Genomic DNA, 24,470 nt, shown 5'->3' with positions numbered 1-24,470 from the left:
TGCGGGGGGTCTGCCGGGGCTGTGCGGGGGGGTCTCCGGGCTGTGCGGGGAGGTCTGCGGGCTGTACATGGGTCTGCTGGGGCTGTGCGCGGGGGTCTGCGGGCTGTGCGTGGATCTGCCAGGGCTGTGTGTGGGTCTACCAGGGCTGTGCGTGGGTCTGCGGGGCTGTGCGTGTGTGTGTATATGTGTATGCAGACATCGTCCGATGGGACTACAAGTCCCATCGGGCTATGCCTGCTACAGTGACAGTGATTGACACATTAGCCAATGATGGGACGGTAGTAGTCCCATCATCCGGCTAATGTGTTGAATGTAAAAAAAAAACCACATATAGTTCATACTTACCATATACTGCTAATCCCAGAACCCATTGATCGCCTGAAAAAAAATTAAAATAATAAGCACTATACTCCCTGTCCGACGTAATCCAATTAATAAGATTGTCCCACGACGATCTCCCATGGAGAGCTGTCACATCAGCTGATGCAACCGCTCTCCACGGGCTCCAGTGATACAATTACGGAGATAATCCTTCACATTGTATCACTCCGCCGCCAACAGGTCACCGGTAGAGTTGAGCGACTTTGGTCGGATCGGGTTTCGTGAAACCCGAATGAAACAAAATAAGTTTCAGATGAAACTCGTCCAACTAGAGCAAAAAAAGTCGGAGTTTCGTCCGACTTTTATTTTCCATTGACTTGCATTGGGGTCGGGTTTCGGACGAAACTCTGACTTTGTTTTGCTCTAGTCGGACGAGTTTCATCTGAAACTTATTTTGTTTCATTCGGGTTTCACGAAACCCGATCCGACCAAAGTCGCTCAACTCTAGTCACCGGAGTTCACCTGTCACTTTGCGACACTACAGCATGAGAATTTTCTCACGCTGTAGTGCCGTAAAGCGAGAGGCTTATCTCCAATGACACACTGCTGGAGGTTTATCTCCGGTCAGTGTGTCATCGGAGGCCCATAGAGCGGTCACACCTGCTGATGTGACCGCTCTATAGGGGAAATCGTCATGGCACAATCGTTATTAATGGGATTACGTGGGACAGGGATTATATTGTTGGTTTGTTTTTTAATTTTTTTTGCAGGTGATCGGGGGCTTCGAATGGATAGGCGTGTAATAAAAATTATGAAAAAATGTGTTGTGTTTTATTTTTATTAAAATACTTTTCTTGTGTGTTTTTAACCCTTTATTACTTAGATTAATAATGGATAGGTGTCTTATTGACGCCTCTCCATTATTAACCGGGCTTAATGTCACCTTACAATAGCAAGGTGACATTACCCCATATGCCACCGCTACAAGGCAGTGGGAAGAGAGGGTTTAAGTGCCAGAATTGGCGCATCGTACAGATGTGCCATTTCTGGGGCGGCTGCGGGCTAGTATTTGTAGCCGGGGGGGGGCAATATCCATGGCCCCTTCCTAGGCTATGAATTTCTGCCCGTAGCTGTCTGCGTAGCCTTTCTGGCTATAAAATATAGGGGGACCCCACGTCATGTTTTGGGGGGGGTCCCCTTATTTTAATAGCCAGTAAAGGTTATGCAGACAGCTTCGGGCTGATATTCATAGCCTGGGAAGATGCATGGGTATTAACCCCTTTCCAGGCTACATATATTGGCCCCCGGCTGTCGGCTTTCCCCCTCTGATGCAGAAAATTGCCATTTTCCTGTTTTTTTTAAATTAAACATGTTCATTAATAAACATCGGCCTTGCTATTATTTATCTATATCTATCCATAGATATATCTATAGATATATCTATGGATATAGCTATCTTTTGATATATCTATGGATAGATATATTTATAGATATATCTATGGATATATCTATGTATATATCCACATATATATATATATATATATATATATATGGATATATCTATGGATAGACATATGGATAGATATATCTATGTATCTATTCCATACCTATCTATCTATAGATAGATATGGGATAGATAGAAGGAATGAGATAGATAGATAGATAGATAGATAGATAGATACATAGATCAATAGATATGGGATAGATAGATCTAGAGATAATATCTGTCTATCTGTTTGTGTAATGGAATGTGGGTTGGACAAATGTAAAAGAGGAGGTTGGACAGAAATGACATCACAATTTTTTTTCTGTTAAATAACATCTTTATTTAGCTTACAAAAACGCATACAAATCCGCATGAAAAAAAACACATGAAAAACAGCATCAAAAACGCACCTGCGTTTTCTGCCAAGAGGTGCGGATTCTGTGCAGAAAATTCCGCAGGCTAATCTGCAACGTGTGCACACACCCTTACAATTTTCACACTGCATGCTGTGAGGATTCCCCGCTCCTGGGAGCAAGTGGTCATGTGATGTGACTGCAAGTATGCAATTTGCATAATTCCTGCCACATTTCGACTAGATGTGTCCAGCCTCACTCAATTCACTATTACGTCTACAGACACTTGACCATATGTATGTAAATCACATACTTGCAGTCACATGCCTAGCACTCCTGGTGCCAGCACTGGAGAATCCTGACACCGCAGAGAGTATGACAGCGGTATTTTAATGGAATGATTGCCGTGGGCATCGGCTTCGGCTCACAACATCCTCCACAATGTGAGGTCATGGGGTACGAATGGCTAGGCCTTTGGCTACCATCTTGGTGCTCCATGACTTACAACTATATACTTTAGGATAGGGAGAACACGGCACTCAAAAAACGAGAAGTATGTGCCCAAGTCAGGTATCCAACCAAATGTTCAGTGACTTAAATCCACTTGCAGCGGCATACTTCCCTGGACCCAACACAAGTGCTGTTCTTATGCTACACGGTTGACACTCAATTAAGCGCAGGCTCACATATTGGTCTTCCATGGAATCCTGCTAGGCTCATTCCACATGCAAATTATCTCTCAGTGCCTATCCACCTTAATGGGCTATTAGCTGCCAAGTGCCCTGCCTATCAGATTGCAAATCTTGCCAGATCCAGCACCATAGGATACCCATCCTGGATACCCAGCCCACAAGTATATGGGCTCTTTTCACAGCTCCTTTTTTGAGTTATTATGTATGAAAGTAAAGTTCTGATGAAGGTCCAGTATAGGACCGAAAACGTTCAAAAAAGTTATTTGCTGTCTGGATGCACACAAATAAAGGAACTTACTGTTGGCATATGCAACAGATCAGGACTTATTATAAGTGAAGGGAGGGCTTTACACTAGCCTGATAGCAGATGGCGATAGTGTGAAGTTAATTGTTTGCTGTATTGTGAGGAGGGAAGTTCTCTCTTGTTGTTGGTACTTTTTACTTTTGTTTTTGACTGTATTATACCAGCAGCACAGGTTGTGTGCTTCTGAATTCTTATCTCATGTTTACCCATAAGAAGTAAATGCTGTTTACTCAAGATAACTTGCTCAGTGAAGTTCTCCTGTGTACCAGTGGATTCTCAAAAGATACACTCTGCTACACTTACAACTATATACTTCAGGACTGTTGTTTTGTAGTATGTCGTACATTGTATATTGACTGCTGATTTGCTCACTATAATTGGGGCACACCTTCGATATTAGCATGTGTTACCTGGTTTGGGGCCTACTTAGATGTGCTGAACCCCTTGCTACACCTCTGTGTAGGTGCACTTACAAACCAATAGCCTTTTACCACTTTGGATAAATTAATTAGGGGGATTCTTTGGTTTCTGTACAGAGCATGCAGAACACAAAATTTAGAAAGGAAAATCTTTTATTTACATGAAATAATTTAATCATTCACACCAGGAAATTACAAGATGATCAGATGATCTTATATCTATGTCAAGGCCCAACCACAGCACAATATAGATCTCCAGCCTGAACTATACGGTAATTCCTCTTCCTATGATTATCATTCATAGTTGATGTGCTACATCTGGTTTCCATATTTGCTATGATCCAACCTGCATGTATGCCAGACAGGTTCAGCTGTATACATGGAGACTCTCCAACTTAGTTATATAGAGTATGAGATTAAACTTTGGAAAAAAAAACCATGCAAGAGGCTTTGAAAAAATAAATTGTACTGACCTATCCCCCGTTGTTACTTCTCCTCCAGTGTTGCCCAGTTCCCCCGCCAGTCTCCAGTTTTACTTTACCATTGGACACCTCTGCGGCTGTCCACCCTGAAGAGGGAACACAGAAACCAGTAGCAGACCCAGACCGCACTGAAAGATGAGTGATGAGAGGTCAGTAAGGTGAATACAAATATATAGACTGTTTTAAAAAAAAATCAGGGGTGGATAACTAGAGAGCTACCGGTAATTAAAAAGTTCCATTCTATTAGGCTATGTGCCCACATAGTTTTTAGTGCAGCGGATTTCTCCCTGCGGATTTTGTAAAATCCGCAGGTAAATCCGCCGCTCTAAAGACTTGCGGATTAGCCTGCGGTTTTGCCCTGCGGTTTCTCACCTCACAATGGTGAAGGTAGGAAATCCGTTCAAAGAATTGACATGCTGCAGATTGTAACCCGCGGAAAAATCCGCAGCATGTGCACTGCGTTTTTTTATTTCCATAGGAAATAAAGGTACTGTACAACGCAGCAGAATAAGCTGCGGACCCGCAGAGCCAAAACCGCTGCGGATCCGCAGCAGAATCCTGCAGCGTGTGCACATACCCTAAGGCACTTAGTGCATGACAGAAAGTAGACTGCACATCTGCTGGTGTCAGTAGGTATCTACGCCAAGCAAGGATAAGCACCAGTTCAGGGATGAGCTTGTCTTACAGCTACTCATTTTGTGGGGAAGGAAGCTGAGGTATAGGATTGTTATAACTAAGGCAGGATTCACACATCGAGAAGGGATTGCGATGCGCGGACTGGCAGTGGATCTCTTGACCCAAACTTGACAGCCTCATCATATATGCTTAAGAGGGTGTTGAGTTTGGATCTGGAGACCTCCAGTCGGTCCAGGAATCACAGAATGTGACATACAGATGTGTGAATGCGGCCTAAAAATGAGTGGGGACTGAAGCATCTAACAGTATGTATATGGCTGCAGCTTGAATATAGGCCAACCTTAGTACACCTTTGCTAAAAATGTTATTAGACTCTGGAAAAAAAACCTCAAAAATAATGGCAGTCTTGACTAAATACAATTGTATGTGTCCATGGTAAGAGACTACAAACAAATCTCTATGTAGTCTGAACACTGCAGTGACTTCTCTGTAACCAAGGTATATATATTGGATCCTTCCATGAACATTTGCATTGGTCATGATGTTTTACACTAAATAAATATTAAAAGAAGTTGTCCTATGACCTTATTTACAGGCAGGTTATGAAAGTAAGTTATGTAGGGTTTATCCCCTCCACGATTAAAAAAGGCCTCCTCCAAGTCCTATTTCTTGGCCAACTAGCAGGATGCTCCCATTTCAGGAGACAAATGCTGTATGCCCATAACATGGCCTCTAATTTTTAGCAACAATGGCGGTACCACAGGTTGGACCCTATCAATCTTGCAGATTTGGAGTCTGATTTTTCTCATAAACACTGACCGATTTTCATCAGTATTTAGCCAGTGTCAATTTTTATCAGTAGTTATCAGTTATATTATGCAAAAAAATTAACCTGATGGAGGTTTCTCCAGCTTCTTCTACCATACTGTCCATGAAAAATGCAAAGTACCTGGATGATATCCAATTTTTTCACGGGCCCACAGACTTAAGCGGGAGTCACACATAGCAATCTCGCTAGCGAGATCGCTGCTGAGTCACAACTTTTGTGACACAACAGCGATCTCACCAGCGAGATCGCTGTGTGTGACAGCTATCAGCGACCGGCCCCCCCTGCCGGTATCGCTGATCGCTGCAAGAAACCTCTGGACATATTTTTCGTCGCTGGTCTCCCACTGGCCAGCACGCATCGCTGCGTGTGACAGGCGGGAGACCAGCGATCAGCTGTAAAAAATAATTAAAAAAATAAAAAATATTGTAATTCTCACCTTCCGATGTCCCGCGCAGCCATCCTGCCTCTCTCCACGCTCCCGGTCCCAGTGATCCTTTGCACAAATGACCGCGAGACGTCGCGCTGCCGCGAGACCGTGACATTCTCGCGGTCATTCTCGCAAAGGATTACTGGGACCGGAGCGTGGAGAGAGGCAGGATGGCTGCGCGGGACATCGGAAGGTGAGAATAACAATATTTTTTATTTTAATTCTATTTTTTTACAGGGATATGGCATCAGCGCTAACAAACACAGCAATGCCGGGAGCTCGGCGTCGCTGTGCTAATCGCTGGTGAAGCTGTCTGTTTGACAGCTCACCAGCAATCACATAGCGACTTACCAGCGATCCTGACACGTTGATATCGTTACATTGGCAAGTTTGACCCCTGACTCGAGAATCAAAATCCAATATGTCTTCGCGTTTTGGAGTTGACCACTTGGTCCGAAAGAATACACGGACATGTGACCACCCCACTGACAATAAAGTTTGTGAGTCTCAGTTATTTCATTGGTTCATTTTTTTTTGTTGCAGGTGTTCGGAATATATTCTATAAGGATCATATCGTAGTCCATGAGACTTCATTGGGAACACTGTTTCCTAACCAAGGTTCTAGTTGGAAATTTCACACCCACGAGATCGGTTCCTTTTATAGCAGTGAGATATTCGCATGGCCTCCATATGGAGGCAGGGTGCCTCCACGGCATGAGGACATTTCTGTGCAATGATGAAATATCTTTTCCTTTTTTCTCGGTCTTTTTGTTGGTTCTTTTTAAAGTTTTTTTTTCACCCTCTCCTCAGATCAATCTTTCTGTGGGTGGCAACTTGAGGACATTCCACATTTCTACTCGAGCTCCGTCCTTTTCTTGACGGCTTGGACTGTACGTCCCTTGCGTTGCTCTCTTTTTCCTCATTGCTACCATAACAATCGCAATGACAATTAGTAATATGAAGAGCATCCCTGTTCCTATAGCCGACCCAAGCAGAGTGGAGACCTCGACTTTTCGGATCAAACGTGGCTTCTGCATAGAACATAGAAGGGTGAATACAACTACCAAAAACAGCAAGCAAATGAATAGAAGATAGGCACACAGTACACAAAGGTAGGACAGCTACAAAGGGGGGTCTCTCACTCTGGTGGACCCATCGTGACGGTGTGTCACATGGATAGTTCAATGATTTTTGTAATGCTTCGGGTCAGCTGCATGGAAATTTGAATTCATGTTGGTCAGAATGTCTGTGGTCTCATTAGTGGACATAATGTATTCTGCTTATCTCCCAGTAAGAGCCTCCATCTCTGTCATGTCAGTACTCTGCTTAAAGGAAGCTCTCAGCGGGTGTTTAGACCCCAAATTATAGTCATCTATGTAAAGTCCCTGTAACGCTGATGGATGTCCATACCTTTGTTTTATAACTCCATGCCTCAGTTTTATAGAAATCAATTACTAAATTTTTCGTGAAAATGAAGCACAAGTGCACTTACAGTGCTCCGGCCTCTCTCCATCTTTCCCTGGCCGCTTAATCTTACAAATGACTGACAGATCGCTCTTTTCCATGACCTGCTCCACCACCTGAGATCTTGCGCATCTGCTGTCATTCCCGGTAAGTAAAGTCCTTATGATGTTTGAGAGCCGGACAATTGATCTGTGCATGCACTGCTCTGGGAATGGCGCGATGTCTCGGGCAAAGGAACAGGCCATCAAGAGGAAGGTAGTGGCGAGTAGGGAAAGGGGCCATAAAGCCCTCTGCACCTGCAGCTCCTTTACATGAAAATTTGCCTATAAATTTCTATAAAGCGGAAGCATGGACTTCTAAAACAAAGTTATGGATGTCTTCAGCATAAGGTTAGGTTCACACAGGTGTATAAAACAATCATTCAGAGTTTCATCCTGAAAAGTGGATTTTTTTTCTCACTAGTGATCCGAGTGCAATCCATTTTTTTACAGCAGCTATTAACCATTTACAGTTTCCCCATGTTATAGAACTGCAATGTTTCCGCCTAAAATCGGACGCTACACTGTGGTTCCGTATAGCATCAGATTGGTTTTTTTTAACGCACCCATAGACTTGAATGGTCGAGTCTTATCGGATTTACTGAAGAAACTAGGTCTACATGCTACCATTTTTCACACACAGATTGATTTTATTTTTCACAAACAGCACTCAGACAAAAAATATGGTCATGTGAACGAGCCCTTAGAGCAGTGTTTCTCAACTCCAGTCCTCAATACCCACCAACAGGTCATGTTGTCAGGATTTCCTTAGTATTGCACAGGTGATGGAATTAATGCTTGAGCAGGTGTTGAAATCACCTGTGCAATGCTAAGGATATCCTGAAAACTTGACCTGTTGGTGGGTCTTGAGGACTGGAGTTGAGAAACACTGCCTTAGAGGGACGTTACATAGATGATGTTGGTTTGGGGTCTCATCAGCTGCTGACAGGTTCTATTTAAGCCCTGCCAAAGGCTGATAGATCACTGAGCGGACACCACACTGCAGTACAGAAGGATTGCAATCTATTGCTTGATCACTATTTCCACTAGTAACATTTTTTTTTTAAATTGTAAAACATAAAAGTTTTAATTAACTCATCTGGAAGGCTTTAGCTGTGTAGCAAAACAGTCACCCGGCATGTATGGAGCGGAACCGGCTCCTGAGGGGTTAAAAATTACTACCATTGCTCCAAAGATGAGCGAATTTGATTGGGTCCCTGCTTATTCGTCAAGTTATAGTGCTTACCAAATAAGCTGCAGAGGGAACCCAGATACATGGATCGCGCCGGCTGATCAGCTGTTCCGAGCCGCAGCTGCATGTGTCGCGGCTGTGTCACTGTCACAACACATTCATGGAGAGCCCAACACACAGGGTTCCCTCTGCCGCTTGATCAACAAGCGCTATATATATACAGTTGTAGCCAAAAGTATTGACACCGCTGCAATTTTGTCAGATAATACTCAGTTTCTTCCTGAAAATTATTGCAAACACAAATTCTTTGTTATTATTATCTTCATTTAATTTGTCCTAAAGCCAAATTGGATATAATTCCACACCAAACATAAAAAAGAGGGTGGACAAAAGTATTGGCACTGTTCGAAAAAGTGTGATGCTTCTCTAATTTGTGTAATTAACAGCACCTGTAACTTACCTGTGGCACCTAACAGGTGTTGGCAATAACTAAATCACACTTGCAGTCAGTTGACATGGATTAAAGTTGACTCAACCTCTGTCCTGTGTCCTTGTGTGTACCACATTGAGCATGGAGAAACGAAAGAAGACCAAAGAACTGTCTGAGGACTTGAGAAACCAAATTGTGAGGAAGCATGAGCAATCCCCAGGCTACAAGTCCATCTCCAAAGACCTGAATGTTCCTGTGTCTACCGTGCGTAGTGTCATCAAGAAGTTCCATGCCCATGGCACTGTGGCTAACCTCCCTAGATGTGGACGGAAAAGAAAAATTGACAAGAGATTTCAGCGCAAGATTTTGCAGATGTTGGATAAAGAACCTTGACTAACATCCAAACAAGTTCAAGCTGCCCTGCAGTCCGAGGGTACAACAGTGTCAACCTGTACTATCCGTCGGCATCTGAATGAAAAGGGACTGTATGGTAGAAGACCCAGGAAGACCCCACTTCTTACCCCAAGACATTAAAAAGCCAGGCTGGAGTTTGCCAAAACTTACCTGAAAAAGCCTAAAACATTTTGGAAGAATGTTCTCTGGTCAGATGAGACAAAAGTAGAGCTTTTTGGGCAAAGGCATCAACATAGAGTTTACAGGAGAAAAAAAAAGGCATTCAAAGAAAAAAACACGGTCCCTACAGTCAAACATGGTGGAGGTTCCCTGATGTTTTGGGGTTGCTTTGCTGCCTCTGGGACTGGACTGCTTGACCGTGTGCATGGCATTATGAAGTCTGAAGACTACCAACAAATTTTTCAGCATAATGTAGGGCCCAGTGTGAGAAAGCTAGGTCTCCCTCAGAGGTCATGGGTCTTCCAGCAGGACAATGACCCAAAACACACTTCAAAAAGCACTAGAAAATGGTTTGAGAGAAAGCAATGGAGACTTCTAAGGTGGCCAGCAATGAGTCCAGACCTGAATCCCATAGAACACCTGTGGAGAGATCTAAACATGGCAGTTTGGAGAAGGCACTCTTCTAATATCAGGGACCTGGAGCAGTTTGCCAAAGAAGAATGGTCTAAAATTCCAGCAGAGCATTGTAAGAAACTCATTGATGGTTAGCGGAAGCGGTTGGTCGCAGTTATTTTGGCTAAAGGTTGCGCAACCAAGTATTAGGCTGAGGGTGCCAATACTTTTGTCTGGCCCATTTTTGGAGTTTTGTGTGAAATGATCAATGTTTTGCTTTTTGCTTCATTCTCTTTTGTGTTTTTTCATTTAAGACAAATTAAATGAAGATAATAATACCAAAGAATTTGTGTTTTCAATCATTTTCAGGAAGAAACTGAGTATTATCTGACAGAATTGCAGGGGTGTCAATACTTTTGGCCACAACTGTGTATATATATATATATATATCGGTATGTATACCGATAAAATTCGCTCAACTCTACATTGCTCCCCATGCCGCATCAAAACTTAAGAAATTAGGGAGCATTGTGTGTCTCTCATTCTGCTGGATTCCATTTTGAACATCCTCTCAAATTTTTGCAGAATTTATCAAAACTGAAAAAACTGTCAAATTTAGCTTTTGGCGAGACACACTGAGCGCAGCATCGCCCCCAAATTTTACTTACCATAATTCTGCAATTACAGAGGCTGCCTCTACTGGAGCTGAAACCTGCACTGGCTGTAGCACGGACATGACCCACCTGGCGGACAGCATGGGAAAGTGTTGCTGACTGCAGGTAAAAGCTGTTGTAGTTCAGGAGCTGCACTCCATCTGTTGGGATACACTGCAGTTTGTGTTGACCCTGGTCCAGCAGCCACGTTGGAATTTTGTGGCCACCAGACCAGAGCCCTGTGAACTTCCCATCTGTGGCATCTCGGATAAGTAGGCTTCCGGGACGTCCGGAAACACACACATGATGTCGTAGTAGCCTACTAATCAGAAGAAGCTACAGTTTGGTGGCCATGGACCACTGCCATGGCCGCAGGGCCAGGGTTGTGCAAATCTTTTTACTCAACTCTAATTGCAGCAAATATTTTTATTGAATACTTCTTGGTGGTTCACCAGTATTATAAAAATATTACTCCTCTACAAACACCAGCAGGTGAAACCAGAATATTAAAGATCATATTAGACAAACGGCATTGAAGATCCAGATTAAGGCCCCTTCACACATTGGTATCATACAGCAGGTACAGATGTCATCAGTGATTTGGATCAGTGTGGTGTCAGTTTGCCATCTGTTTTTTTCCTGTATCGCTTAAGAAAAATAAATGCCAAAACTTCTACACATTGCAAAGTTAAACACGTACAGCACATAGATGGCACACGGACTGTACACTGATGGCATCTGTGTGCTGTGCATGTTTTCACCAACCCATAGACTTGTAGTGACCCTTGTCATCCACGTTGCTGGTAAAAAACGGACACGTCTCCGTGGACACCATAGATTTTAAGGGGTATGTGTGGTATCCGTGAAAAAACGGATGTGTGACGGGGCCTTAGAGAAATGCATTTTCTGTTAGTTTTTTTTACATTTTTATTTTATTATAGAGTTCATTCATTTGCTGTTGCATTTGGCAGTTTATTTACATGGTACATGACCGGTGGGCATTGCCCTTTTCTTACAATACAAAATATACAAACCTATTATTGTACAGTTTATACATAGGCATTTACAGAGATGAAAGCCAACCAGTGTACATACTCTAATACTTCCGTATACTGAACTGTGCTAGTGTGAAGCCTCATGAACATGGCAATTTTCAATATGGTTTATCCATATGGCACTGGTGTCTCACCTCCATCATACGATAACGTTTGTTAGCCACAACTTTGTTTCTGGCATGTTATCCATTTTGGTGTAGATTTGGAGACAGATGGCGGAATGGTATTGAGCTATCATCCATGCAATAAAGATCCTGGCTGTGACTATGTCCATGACGCCAAACTATCATAGAAACATTACCAGGGACATATAGTAAGTAGGACACAGTGTGACATTGTCCTTGGGTTGTCCCATACACTAACTGATTAAAGTGATCCTCCAGGGGCATTTTAGAATAGATTAGATGTGTGGAGTCACATTACCTCTGCATCCTCTCTGCTTTGTGCCGGTTTAGGGTGTTCTGAAATATTGGCCAAAGCACTGGTTAGACTCCTTGATGTATGATCCAAGGTAGAGGGGTGCAAAGGTCGGGCCCCAGCCAACAAAATGTGATGTGATGTGAGTAAATGGACCCGAGGGTTCATAGTGGACCCATTTTTCTTTATTTGTTTGGTCTCCTATAATTTAGTTCAACTAGTTAACACCAATGACCACATGGCTGTCGACAGCACACAACATTAGTGGAAAGTACATGTGTTAAATAATGGCGCTGATGATAAATCCCTTGTCGACATAAAGTTTTGAGTCTAATTTGTTTTGAAACATAACATCTCTCTAAACAGCACAATATAAAATCCAGTGTAATATGACCATGTAACAATCTCCCAAAAATAGAAGTGGTTGGATTAGTGCACAGTCAGATATGGGAGGCCTATAAGTACTGAGACACAGATTGGCAGACACAACCATTGATCTGGAATGGCTCTGGTTCTGGGCAAAAAGTAGGATTTTTGCTTTCTAACCCATAAATTCTTAAAGGGAATGTGTCACTAGAAAATGGCCCATTGTTTAAATCAGGTTTTTATACTTAATTTATCTCTATATAACAAAAATATCATAAACCTTGCCATTTTCACATTAGACTCATTTTCTGTTATGTTCAGATCACTTTTGGGCAATGTTATTGCAGACAGGATAACAATGATAGTACCCAATAGGTGAATTCACAGCTCACCAACTCCTGCTCCCTTCAAAATGACCATTGCCCAGATTAGTGCATGCTCAGATAACACCTCTGTTCAAAAAATAGGGTTATTGTTGCTAATAATGTCCATGTAAAGAACAGGACGTAGGAGTCTAACATTAGGACTAGTGGTCAGAGTGAAAAATGCAAGTTTTATTTTTTTTTCTTCATATAGACAGTGAGATAAAAAAAGCACTATACAAATTAAAAAAATATATACATTTAACACAAAAATGTGATTTAGACAATTGGTCAGTTTCTGTTAACACATTCCCTTTAAGAAAAATCCCAATAAGTGATACAAATTAGGACTGTTTTTTAAAAACATAAACTGCATTATTTAATGCTTAGAGCAATCTCTGGATATGTTCACAAGCAGCTGGCTAAAGCCGCAGTAGCCCTGAGCAGTGGGGATCTTCTAAAAGGAAACCTGACCTTGATTCATGCTGCCCAAACCATGGTCCGCCTGTATCAGACCCCAATACAAAAAGGGTGGGGGAACAAGAGGCGCAATAGTGCCCTATCACTAGTGACACTACGATGTGAGTGGTGTAATGCAGTTCCACTCACCTATTCCAGTTGTGTGACCCACAACTGGCTTGAAGACATAACACAGTATCAGCTGCTGCAGGACCTCCACCGACCACTCCAACGTGGAAAAACTGCCAGAGAATATGGGAAGCAAGGTGTGCCACAGTCCGCGCTGCTGAGTCCACAAAATCACCTGGGATGCAAGATGTTGTAACAAAGTACTTCTTTATTCCTTCCTACGCGTTTCGGCGCCCTTCCTGGCACCTTCCTCAACATCTTGCATCCCAGGTGATTTTGTGGACTCAGCAGAGCGGACTGTGGCACACCTTGCTTCCCATATTCTCTGGCTGTATCAGACCCTGGCTGTGCAACAAGGTACAGGCAGCCCCTGAGGTACAAATGTCAGACAGAATGTGAGAGTCTAAGGTTTGTTTTTTTATAAAAATAACTAGATACTTACCTTTCTGGCGCCATCCAGCCTTCTTTTCCGTGTCGGGCACTGCATCTCCAGCCTCTCCACTGTAGGCCAGAACTGCCAGAGAGCGGAGTTTTTTTTAAACCATATGCTGGGCCCTATATCTGTTCCACCTTGCATACAAATTCAACTTATGGGCGAACCAACAAAACTCATCTAGTTTGTAACCAAAAAAACTCATCTAGTTTGTAACCCATTGACCGACTGTATATTGCTCATACAAAAATGTACTGTAGTTAGAAAATCCGGAAGGGGAGCATAGCCAAAGAGGTTAGTCTGGCTTCACCTCCAGTCAATTCTTCGAAACGCTGGCTGGTCTATCCCATAGCGAGAAGCCTGTTAATCATCAGGAGCCGGCCAAGGACAGCACCAGACTAGTCTCATCTCTGGATATGAGCCCCGAAGTAATGCAATTATGCAGACAGGCTCGGATTCATGCGGACCGTGGTTTTGGCACCATGAATCAGGTGACAGGCTGTCCTTTAAATTGTAATTAATCTTTTCGATAACTTTTGATATGTTGCAGGGACTGTAATTCTGTGCAGATGAGTGAGAGTCCGGGTCCAGAGACCCCCACCGAGCATTCAAAAGACTTCTCAGAAGTATCAGCTCCTACCCAAGGGCGCGCACAGAGAATGACTATTGAATTCGTACTCCTCTATGTGCATACACTTCTGCCTCCTGAGCGAAACATTTTTAAGAGGTCTTTTGAGTGATTAATGAGGGTCTCGTGACGTGGACTCTCACCAACTAAAGGGTCTACAGCATATATCAAAATTAAGCAATTAAATAGTAATTAAACGGCCATTTTGCTGGCAAAACCTTGTGGCGGATTGTACTGTGGCTGAAAAGTTTGGTCACTTTCTGTACCAGTGTATGGGCAGTGCAACAGATAAGGCAGGAGAAATGGCGCTGTACATTGTTTCATTACTCTACTGCTAAAACTGCGCAGTCCAAAGGCACAAAGAGGTTATAGTGGTCTCTCCATTGACTTTCAAAGTAATATCAAAATATTATTATTAAAACTCAGGCACATCCAGAAACTCGCATTCTGGATAGTTCAAGTATACCAGATGCCTCTCCTGGTAAGGGCTCGGGATTATCTGTGCACCGATCATAGTCAGAAGTTTATCACGGCTCCTATAGTGGCTTTATGGCCTCTACCTACACATTAGGCAGAATGGTTCCTCTGGAGTATATCCGAAAGTCTTAGATTCCTCGTCCTGATGGTTAAATGGCCAGTAGAAAAGACTAGCCACCAATTACAAAGAGAAGCCAAATGTACTTTTAGGGCTGTGCCCGATATTATAATTCACCATACAAACTTGTTTTTAGACTCTGCAGTAGCAGATTAGTCGTCCACCAGACGTTTAGTTCATATCAATCGCTCTTCAGGAGGCACTTTTAGGACACTATCCATTTCTAGCCGGGCACCGGCCACCTCTTGTTGGCTTGGACTGTATGTGCCTTCCGACTGTCTCCTCTTCCTTGCTGTCAGCACAATGAAAATGCCCACAATAACAAACAGAAGCAAAACCCCACAAGACACAGGCACTGCAACTCCAAGGAGAGGGAATGGGAAGGCCCAGGCTGCATTGCTTTTCTGCAAGAAACGAACAGCATATTATATCACAGAGGCCCTACCTGAGAGATACAGATGGGCATAACAGCTGGGTGGAAAACGGAAAAACAATATAGAAATATACAATAGTCTGGACTTAACTTGACCTGAACAGGGATCTAAAAGTCATCCCAAACCATCTATCTCGTGTGTGGGGTAGAGGTGAGTATGTGTCTGAGCCCAACTGCTACCTCTTGTAGCATACGTGCAGGCAAGACAAACATCAGTGGTGTTGAAATCTATCAGTCATGAGCTGCTGCCAGAGGGAACCAATGTCATCTTAGAGTACTGGCTCGCACCTTAAAGATGGTAGCCTAGCAGTCTATTTAAGTGCAGCATGAATCTCAGGCAGAAAAAAATCCTTATTATACTTATGTTTTTTAACAAATGGAAAAAAAATTATAACAACAAAATGCGGTAATAAAAGCCAGCAAAAATACATGTAAAAGACACCAATAAAAACGCATCTTTCAAGTATTTTAAACATTACAGTATGATCTATCCATCTAGATCAGACCTGGGTAAAGGGCATCCGGCCCTCTGGCTGTCTCAGTCCGGCCCGCGGAAAGAGACAGCCATGGGGCTGGAAACCATCTCCATCTGCGCTGACTTCTTTTAGTGGAGGAGCCTTTGGCCACATCCTCCACCAACCAGTGTGTGAAACTGACGTCATTTCAGCGCATCGGCTGTGTACTGCAGAGAGTCAGCAGACTGGAGGCAGGGAGAAAAGCAGAGACCCAAGGAACTGGACCGAGGTAAGTATGCGATGCTTTTTTTTCATGGGTATGGGATTTTTGGGTGGGCATGGTGCTCCATATGGGGTTGACATGCTGCACATGTGGAGGCTATGGTGGCATCATGCTGCACATGGGGAGGCTATGGGGACCTCATGCATTATATGGGGAGGCTGTGTGCAGCTCACACAGTGTATATAGGGAGGCTGTGTGTGGCTGATGCCGCATATATAGGGAGTCTGTGTAGGGCTTATGCCGCATGTGGGGGAAGCTGGCCTGGCGCTCACGTCGCATGTAGTGGAGGCTGGTGTGGGGCTCACGCCGCATGTGGGGAAGGCTGGTGTGGGGCTCACGCCGCATGTGGGGGAGGAAGATGTGGGGCTCACGCCACATTTGGGGAGGAAGATGTGGAGCTCACGCCGCATATGGGTAAGGCTGTGTGGGGCTCTTACAGTATATAAGGGGTTGTGGAGAAGCTCATACGATATACAGAAGGGGCTGTATTCTGGTTCAAACGATATATAGGGGGATGTCAGCATACTTAATTATGCTCAATATTAAGTGATACAATTGATATTAATATAATTATCAATAATATAATATATCGATATTAATATTTAGTAGAATTGGTTCAGCCTTCCACAACAGTCACTGTCTCTCATGTGGCCCCTCGGGAAAATTAATTGCCCACCCTTGATCTAGATCATACTGCAATGTTTAAAATACTTAAAAGATGCTATTTTATTTGTATCTTTACGTGAATTTTTGTTGGCTTTTATTATTTTGTTAATAAACTTAAATTTTTGCTGGCATTCTTGAAATTCTAAAGAGAAGCCTATGGAATAAACTCCAGAAAAAATAGCCATACCTGAAGAATGTTGTGTTTTGTTAAAAACACAGCTGATTTTCTTTTCTTAAAATCCTCAAAAAATGCTGTTCATGTAGACTTTAGACTTTTCAATATTTTACTTAAAGATAATGTGTCAATAGCATCCAGCGTCCTAAGCCATTTAAATTGGCATACAGGTCTTAAAAAGATGAATAAAATGACACCTTGATATCTGCGATCTGAAATCTTATGCCAAAAAAATACAATTTCTTCTTAATATGTAAATGAGTTGCTAAGATCTATGGGACGGACATAAATCTCTCTGAAACTCTGCCTCCAGAGCTTACTGTAAATGACAGAAGGTGTTACCAGTGTGCAATATGTAATGACTGATAGTCCGCTCTCCTGATCTACATGTCTCACACTGATAATTCCCCCTTTCATTTAAAATAAGTTCTGGAGGTGGATTCTCAGGGAGATCTATGCCCGGCCCATAGATCTAAAAAGCTCATTTACATATTGAGAGAAACATGGATTTCTCTGGAATAAGATATCAGATCGCAGATATCAAGGTATCATTTAATTCAGCTTCCTATGACCTGCGTGCCCATATAGACGGCTCAAGAGGGACGGTCCTACTGACAGATTCCCATTAATCAATATCTGGCTGCATTATTTTTATAAAATGGCAAAAAATGCAGATAAACACTGTGTATGAAACTGGCCTTAAAGAGAACCAGTTGTCAAAGTTGGGGTTATTAAATTACTGCCAGGGTGCTGTAGGGCTCATAGATACATTTGGAGGGGTCTCTATATTTTTACTAGGATGGAAAAATTGTATTCCGCTCACTAGTCACCAGGGCAGTGCTGCTGCGCTGAATAGTCATGGTCTCCTGACGGTTGGCAGTCTGCCTATATTAAAATTCCAGAGACTGCAATCTCTTTTCACATAATGCTGTTTTTGGTTACTGTGATAAGCTGCTACGTATTGTGCAATTCATATGTCTGATGAAGATTTAAAGGGAACCTGTCAGCAGGATTGTGCACAGTAAACCTACAGACAGTGTCAGGTAGGCGCAGTGATATTGATTACACTGATACCTGGTGATGAAATCCGTCTTGTGGTTGTTTAATCTTTATTTTCATGTTTCAGTTAATGATATGGCCTTGCTCCGGGACAGCCTGTGGAGAGTCTTCATGTGGTGCTCTGATTAGGTATTTATGCGACAGGTCACTGATCCCTCACTGACGTCACGTGCCCTCTATTTTTACACAGTGAATGTTATATGTATATTGACAAAAAAATCCCCTTTTGCAGGCAGGTGCCGGGGCTGCAGTTTGATCGCATATGTAATGTGCAGTTAACTATTTTTTATGGTATACATTAATTCATTAAAAAAAAAAAAAAAAAAATCAGTCTGAAAATGACGTCGGCTGCACATGCGCAGAAACAGCTATCGGCGATCCGATATCTGCTACTGAGCAGACGCCATCTTGGAGGAGGAAATTTTTTTTCTCTAGCAAGATGGCGCTGCCTGGATCGTCGATAGCTGCTTCTGTGCAGGCGCCATTTTCAGACTGATTTTTTTTAATGAATTAATGTATACCATTAAAAAAAATAATTAACTGCACACTACACGTGCGATCAGGCTATGGCAGAGGCGCTTGCCTGCAGTAGGGGATCTTTTTTTCAATATCTATGTAATATTCACTATGTAAAATAGGGGGCAGGTCAGTGAGGGATCAGTGACCTGTCAGAAGCCATACACATGAATACCTAACCAGAGCACCACATGAAGACCCCCCACAGGCCGCCCCGGAGCACGGGCAAATCATTAACTGAAAACTAAAAATAAAGATTAAACAACAACCACAAGACGGATTTCATCACCAGGTATCATTGTAATCAGTATAACGGCGCCGACCTGACACTGTCTGTAGGTTACTGTGCACAATCCTGCTGACAGGTTCTCTTTAAAGATACAGATCGAAACCACACATGTACAGTACTGTGCACAAATTTTAAGTAGGTGTAGAAAAAATAACGCAAAGTAAGAATGTTTTTATAATAGATATGTTAGTGTAGAAACTGGGGAGCAAAAGCAAGTGCAATAGGGTCTTAACTGATAACACAGTGAGGAACCAACTAGGGATGCTGACTCACCTGGTAGGGTTGCAAATTAGCAACAATGCATAGACCAACTGCAGCAGCACTCGAATCCGTAGACTGGAGAGGATATTCAAACAGAGGAGGAAATTACATGTCTGAATCTGCGCTGCGGAGAAAACTAGGAAGTAAATGCGTTTCAAGGTCACACAGGACCTCTTCAAGAGGACAAAAACCGAGCACATTGGGTTTTTGTCCTGAGGAAGAGGTCCTGTGTGACCTTGAAACGGGTTGACTTTTAAACCTACTTTGAATAAACAATTTTTCAAGAAGCAGTCGGCATCCTGGATTTTTCAGCAGCGCAGACTCAGACACGTATATTCCTCCACTGTTTGAATAATAGATATGTTAGCATTTTATTAATTGGTAATAATAAGTTATAAAGTGTATGTAAAGCACTGCAGAATAAGATAGCGCTATATAAAAATAAAGAATATTATTAAGTGAAAAAACAAAAGAAAAATGTAAATCAAATTAATATTTGGTGTGACCGCCCTTTGCCTTCAAAACAGCATCACTTCTCCGTACATGTACTTGTGCACAGTTTTTAAAATAATTCGGCCGGGAGGTTTTTCCACACATTCTGGAGAACAAACCGCAGGTCTTCTGTAGAAGTCGCTTGTGTTGATCCTTGTCTCTTCATGTAATCATACAAAGACTGGATGATGTGAGATCAGGGCTCTGTGGGGGCCGGATCATCACTTCCAGGGCTATGTTTTTCTTTACGCTGCAGATAATATGTCATTGTATTTCCCAGCATTGAGGACACCAATAATCCTGACCATATCCTCAACTCTGCTTGTTGAAATGCAGCATCCATATTAAGAAATACAGGCAGTTATTATCCAACATATAATACCAACTGGGCGGTGTCTGATTGGCTCCAAATTTATTCTGTAGCAGGACAAAAAAAATGACCACAAACATACAACCAATGTCATTCAGAATGATCTTCAGTGTAAAGAGGAACAAGAAGTCCTAGAAGTGATGATCCGGCCCCCCGCAAAGCTCTGATCTCACATCATCCAGTTTGTCTGGGATGACATGAAATTCAAGAGGAAAATGAAGGGGGCAGATATGTTCCAAGAATTGTGATGGAGGAAGCCAGCCTAGTCACAAGGTGAAACATTTAATGGCCCTATGTGTTTCAGAGATGGACCGCAGCACCTGGAATATGTTTGCCCTTTTCTTTTCCTTCTGAATTGTATCTCCAGCTCTCACCCAAGGGGTTGTGGAGCTGGCAGTCGGTATGGTAGCTGATCGGGAAAGCCATCCGTCACACACCTCCTTCAAGGAGCGTGCTTGTTCGGTACAGCTCCTGCCCTGTGAGAGCGGGGAGAAGTGATACTGTACTTTGCCTTTACAACAGCATCAAATATTGATTTGATTTAGATTTCTCTTCATTCATTTTGCTAAAAGTGTTAATTTATAAAAATAAACTATTATTTTGAAAGCATTCTTACTCTGCGCCATTTTTTTTCTACACCTGCCTAAAACTGTAATATATAATGTTGGATTGCTTGCACATCTTCTTTTCAAAAGATCATATAAATGAAGTGCCAAAGTTTTCTACAGTTATTGGGATATGGAGTGTTTTTTTTATCCAGGCACCCAAACTTGTGGGGTACCTTGCAATTTGTCTTAAAGGGAACCGGTCATATCCGGGGACACTATTTACTTGAAGGTATTGGGATAATTTGCAGGTAACTGGCATCTCAATCTTGTGCAGACGGCTTACTGGAGTAGTGCCTACAGGGAGAATATGAAATTTATTCCCCCAGTAGTCGTCCAATCTCAGTCTTTAGGTTCGTGCAGGGAGCTGTTACAATTCCCACTCTCTGCATAGTTAGTGCAATCAAATCTGACCACCATCTACTCACGCTCTCATCACTGTCCTCCTCACCTGCCACCCATGTCCAACAGCTAGCGCAGCCCCGCAGCACACTCACATTCAAATCAGCCCTCACCCCTGTTAAACAGGCCTACTTTACATCCCTGGTCTCTTCCTTATCCTACAACCCCAAACAGTTTTTCAACACTTAACTACCTCCTCCGCCCACCATTGCCCCATCTGACTTTCCTAATCTCTGCCCAGGACTTTGCCACGCGCTTCAATAATAAGATAGACCAAACAAGGCAAGTCTTTATTGTCCGACCACCACAACCCCTTTGTATACCAGACCAATGCCCAAATCCTATAATTTTCCTCTCCAAAATCACTGAAGTGCTTACTCATATCCTCTCCAAATCACACCTCACCATTTGTGCACTTGACCCCATCCCATCCCACCTCCTCCCCAACCTTACCACCACACTTATCCCATGCCTTACCCATCTCTTCAACCTATCATTAACTTCTGGTACCTTCCTCTCTGCTTTCAAACATGCCACAATCACACCTATTCTCAAAAAGCCATCCCTTGACCCGAGCACTATGTCCAACTGTTGCCCATATCGTTGTTCCCATTTGCTTCCAAACTCCATGAGCATCACGTCCACGCTGAACGTTCCTCTCATTTTGCATCTAACTCACTCTTCGACAACCTACAATCTGGCTTCTGTCCCCACCATTCCAGTGAAACTGCCTTGACCAAACTTACTAAAGACTTACTTTCAGCCAAAGCTAACATACAATTCGCAATAGTCCTCCTTTTAAACCTGTTATCTGCCTTCGACACAGTTGACCACTGCCTCCTACTACAGATCCTCTCGTCCCTTGGCATCAAAGACCTTTTTATATTCTACATCTCCTCATACCTTAGCAACTGCACATTTAGCGTTTCATACTCCCACACTACCTCCTCATCTCGCTCTCTCTCTGTTGGTGTCCCTCAAGGCTCTGTCCTAGAACCCCTATGCTTCTTCATCTATACCCTTGTCCTGGGACAACTCAAAGTCCTATGGCTTCCAGTACCATCTATATGCTGATAACACTCAGATCTACCTCTCTGGCTCAGATGTCGCCTCTCTGCTGTCCAGCATCCCAGCCATGTCTATCAGCCATATCCTCCTTCTTCTCCTCTTAATTCCTCAAGCTCAATGTGGACGAATCTGAACTAATTATCTTTCCTCCATCTCGCATATCTTCCCTAACTGATTTATCACAATAAATGACATCACACTTTCCCCTGTCATGGAAATCCAGCTCTCGTCACCTCCTGTCGCTTCCAGCTCAAAAATATTTCCAGAATTGGTCCTTTCCTCAACCGTTAGTCTGCCAAAATGCTTGTGCATGCCCTAATCATCTCCCGCCTCGACTACTGCAACATCCTTCTCTGTGGCCTACCTTCTTAGGGTATGTACACACGTTGCGGATTTTACGCTGCGAAGCTGCTGCAGATTTCTTAGTGATTTACAGTACAATGTAAATCTATGGAAAAAAAAACTGGTGTGCACATGCTGCAGAAAAATCTGCGCGGAAACGCAGCGGTTTATTTTCCGCAGCATGTCAATTCTTTGTGTAGATTCGGCAGCGTTTTTACACCAATTCCATTGTAGGAATCCTCAGGTGTAAAAACGCAGGCCAAATCAGGACAAAATCCGCACTAAATCCGTAGGAAATCCGCAGGAAAAACACGTGGATTTTGACCTGCGGATTCTGCCAAAAATATCAGATTCCGCATGGAAAAATCCATCCACAAATCCCTTCACTGGATCCCAATTTCCCAGCGTATCCAGTAGGTGGCACTAGAGTTCTAGTCCTCTACCTCTCTGAAGAGGCAATTTGCATAATTAGCGCAGGTCAAACTACTAACACTGACCTACAAAGCCATCCATAACCTTTCTCCTCCGTATATTTCTGAACTAATCTCCCAATATCTTCCATTATGTAATCTCTGATCCTCCCAAGACCTCCTTCTCTCCTCCACACTTTTTCGCTCCTCACTCAATAACCTCCAAAACTTTTCTCGAATATCCCCCAACCTCTGGAATTATGTGCCCCAACACGTCCAATTATCCACCACATTTGTATCCTTCAGACGGAACCTGAAAACCTATCTCTTCAAGAAAGCTTACAACCTGCACTGACAGCTTTGTCACCTCAACGCCATCGGAGCTACTGCAACCCTCCAACCTACTGTCTCCTTCCCCATAATCCTGTAGAATGTAAGCCCGCAAGGGCAGGGTCCTCTTCCCTCTGAACCAGTCTATCATTGTTAAGGCCCCGTCACACATAGCGATTTCGCTAGCGAGATCGCTGCTGAGTCACAAGTTTTGTGAAACAACAGCAATCTCACCAGTGAGATCACTGTGTGTGACAGCGATCAGTGACCATCCCCCCTGCCGGCATTGCTGATCGCTCTGGGAAACCTCTGGACTTTTCTTTGGTCGCTGGTCTCCTGCTGGCCAGCACGCATCGCTGCGTGTGACAGGCGGGAGACCAGCGATCTGCTGGTAACTAACGTACACATCGGGTATCCAAGGGACGTGCGTCCCTTAGATACCCGATGTGTACGTTAGTTACCCGCGCGCTGATGCAGGGAGCTGGTAACTAATTTACACATCGGGTATGTAAGGGACGCACGTCCCTTGGATACCCGATGTGTACGTTAGTTATCAGCTCCCTGCATCAGCGCGCTTGTAACTAATGAACACAGCGACGCCGCGCGCTCGGCGTCGCTGTTCTGATCGCTGGTGAAGCTGTCTGTTTGACAGCTCACCAGCGATCATGTAGCAATTCACCAGCGACCTGACACGTTGATATCGTTGTCGGGATCGCTGGTGAGTCGCTATGTGTGACGTGGCCCTTAGTATGTCATTGTTAGTTTGTTTAGTGTATGTGATGTTTGTATTTTGATGTAACCCCTTCTCTTGTAGAGCACCATGGAATCAATGGTGCTATATACTGTAAATCGTTAATAATAAATCGCTCTTTGGCTGTCAAAGTACAGGGGAGGGATTACAGCTCAACACACTGCTCTGATTAAGTGTAAGCAAGTGGCTGCAGAGAGAGTAAAAGTTCATTTTCTCCCATTAGTCCCTGCTCCAGTAAGCCAGATGCAAAGGGTTACATGATATTTTCCTCCAGACTAACCTCATATCATAGCGTTTCTGGACGTGATAGATTCCCTTTAAGATCCTACTTTGTACTGGTTGACATCCCACCTAGTGGGTGAAGTCAGTGCTACCTTAGCTAAGTGGGTTTAATATTGAAATCCTATTTAAAGAGCCATGACCTTTA

At 43.2% G+C, this 24,470-nt stretch overlaps 1 protein-coding gene across 1 annotated transcript in view; it reads right to left on the bottom strand.

Annotated features, from left to right (window-relative positions):
• Positions 1-11,103: 11,103 nt before the first annotated feature.
• Positions 11,104-24,470, bottom strand: part of CRB2 (crumbs cell polarity complex component 2) — a 197,316-nt gene continuing 183,949 nt past the window's right edge. The window contains exon 13 of the mRNA XM_073590693.1: positions 11,104-15,540. Within this exon, the coding sequence (XP_073446794.1) occupies positions 15,313-15,540 (228 nt within the window). The 3' untranslated portion in view covers positions 11,104-15,312. The remainder of the gene's footprint in view (positions 15,541-24,470) is intronic.

The sequence above is a fragment of the Dendrobates tinctorius genome, unplaced genomic scaffold, assembly GCF_039654945.1.
Source record: "Dendrobates tinctorius isolate UK_male_01 unplaced genomic scaffold, ASM3965494v1 ptg000120l, whole genome shotgun sequence".
NCBI lineage: Eukaryota > Metazoa > Chordata > Amphibia > Anura > Dendrobatidae > Dendrobates > Dendrobates tinctorius.
This window is presented reverse-complemented; position numbering and strand designations above follow the sequence as displayed.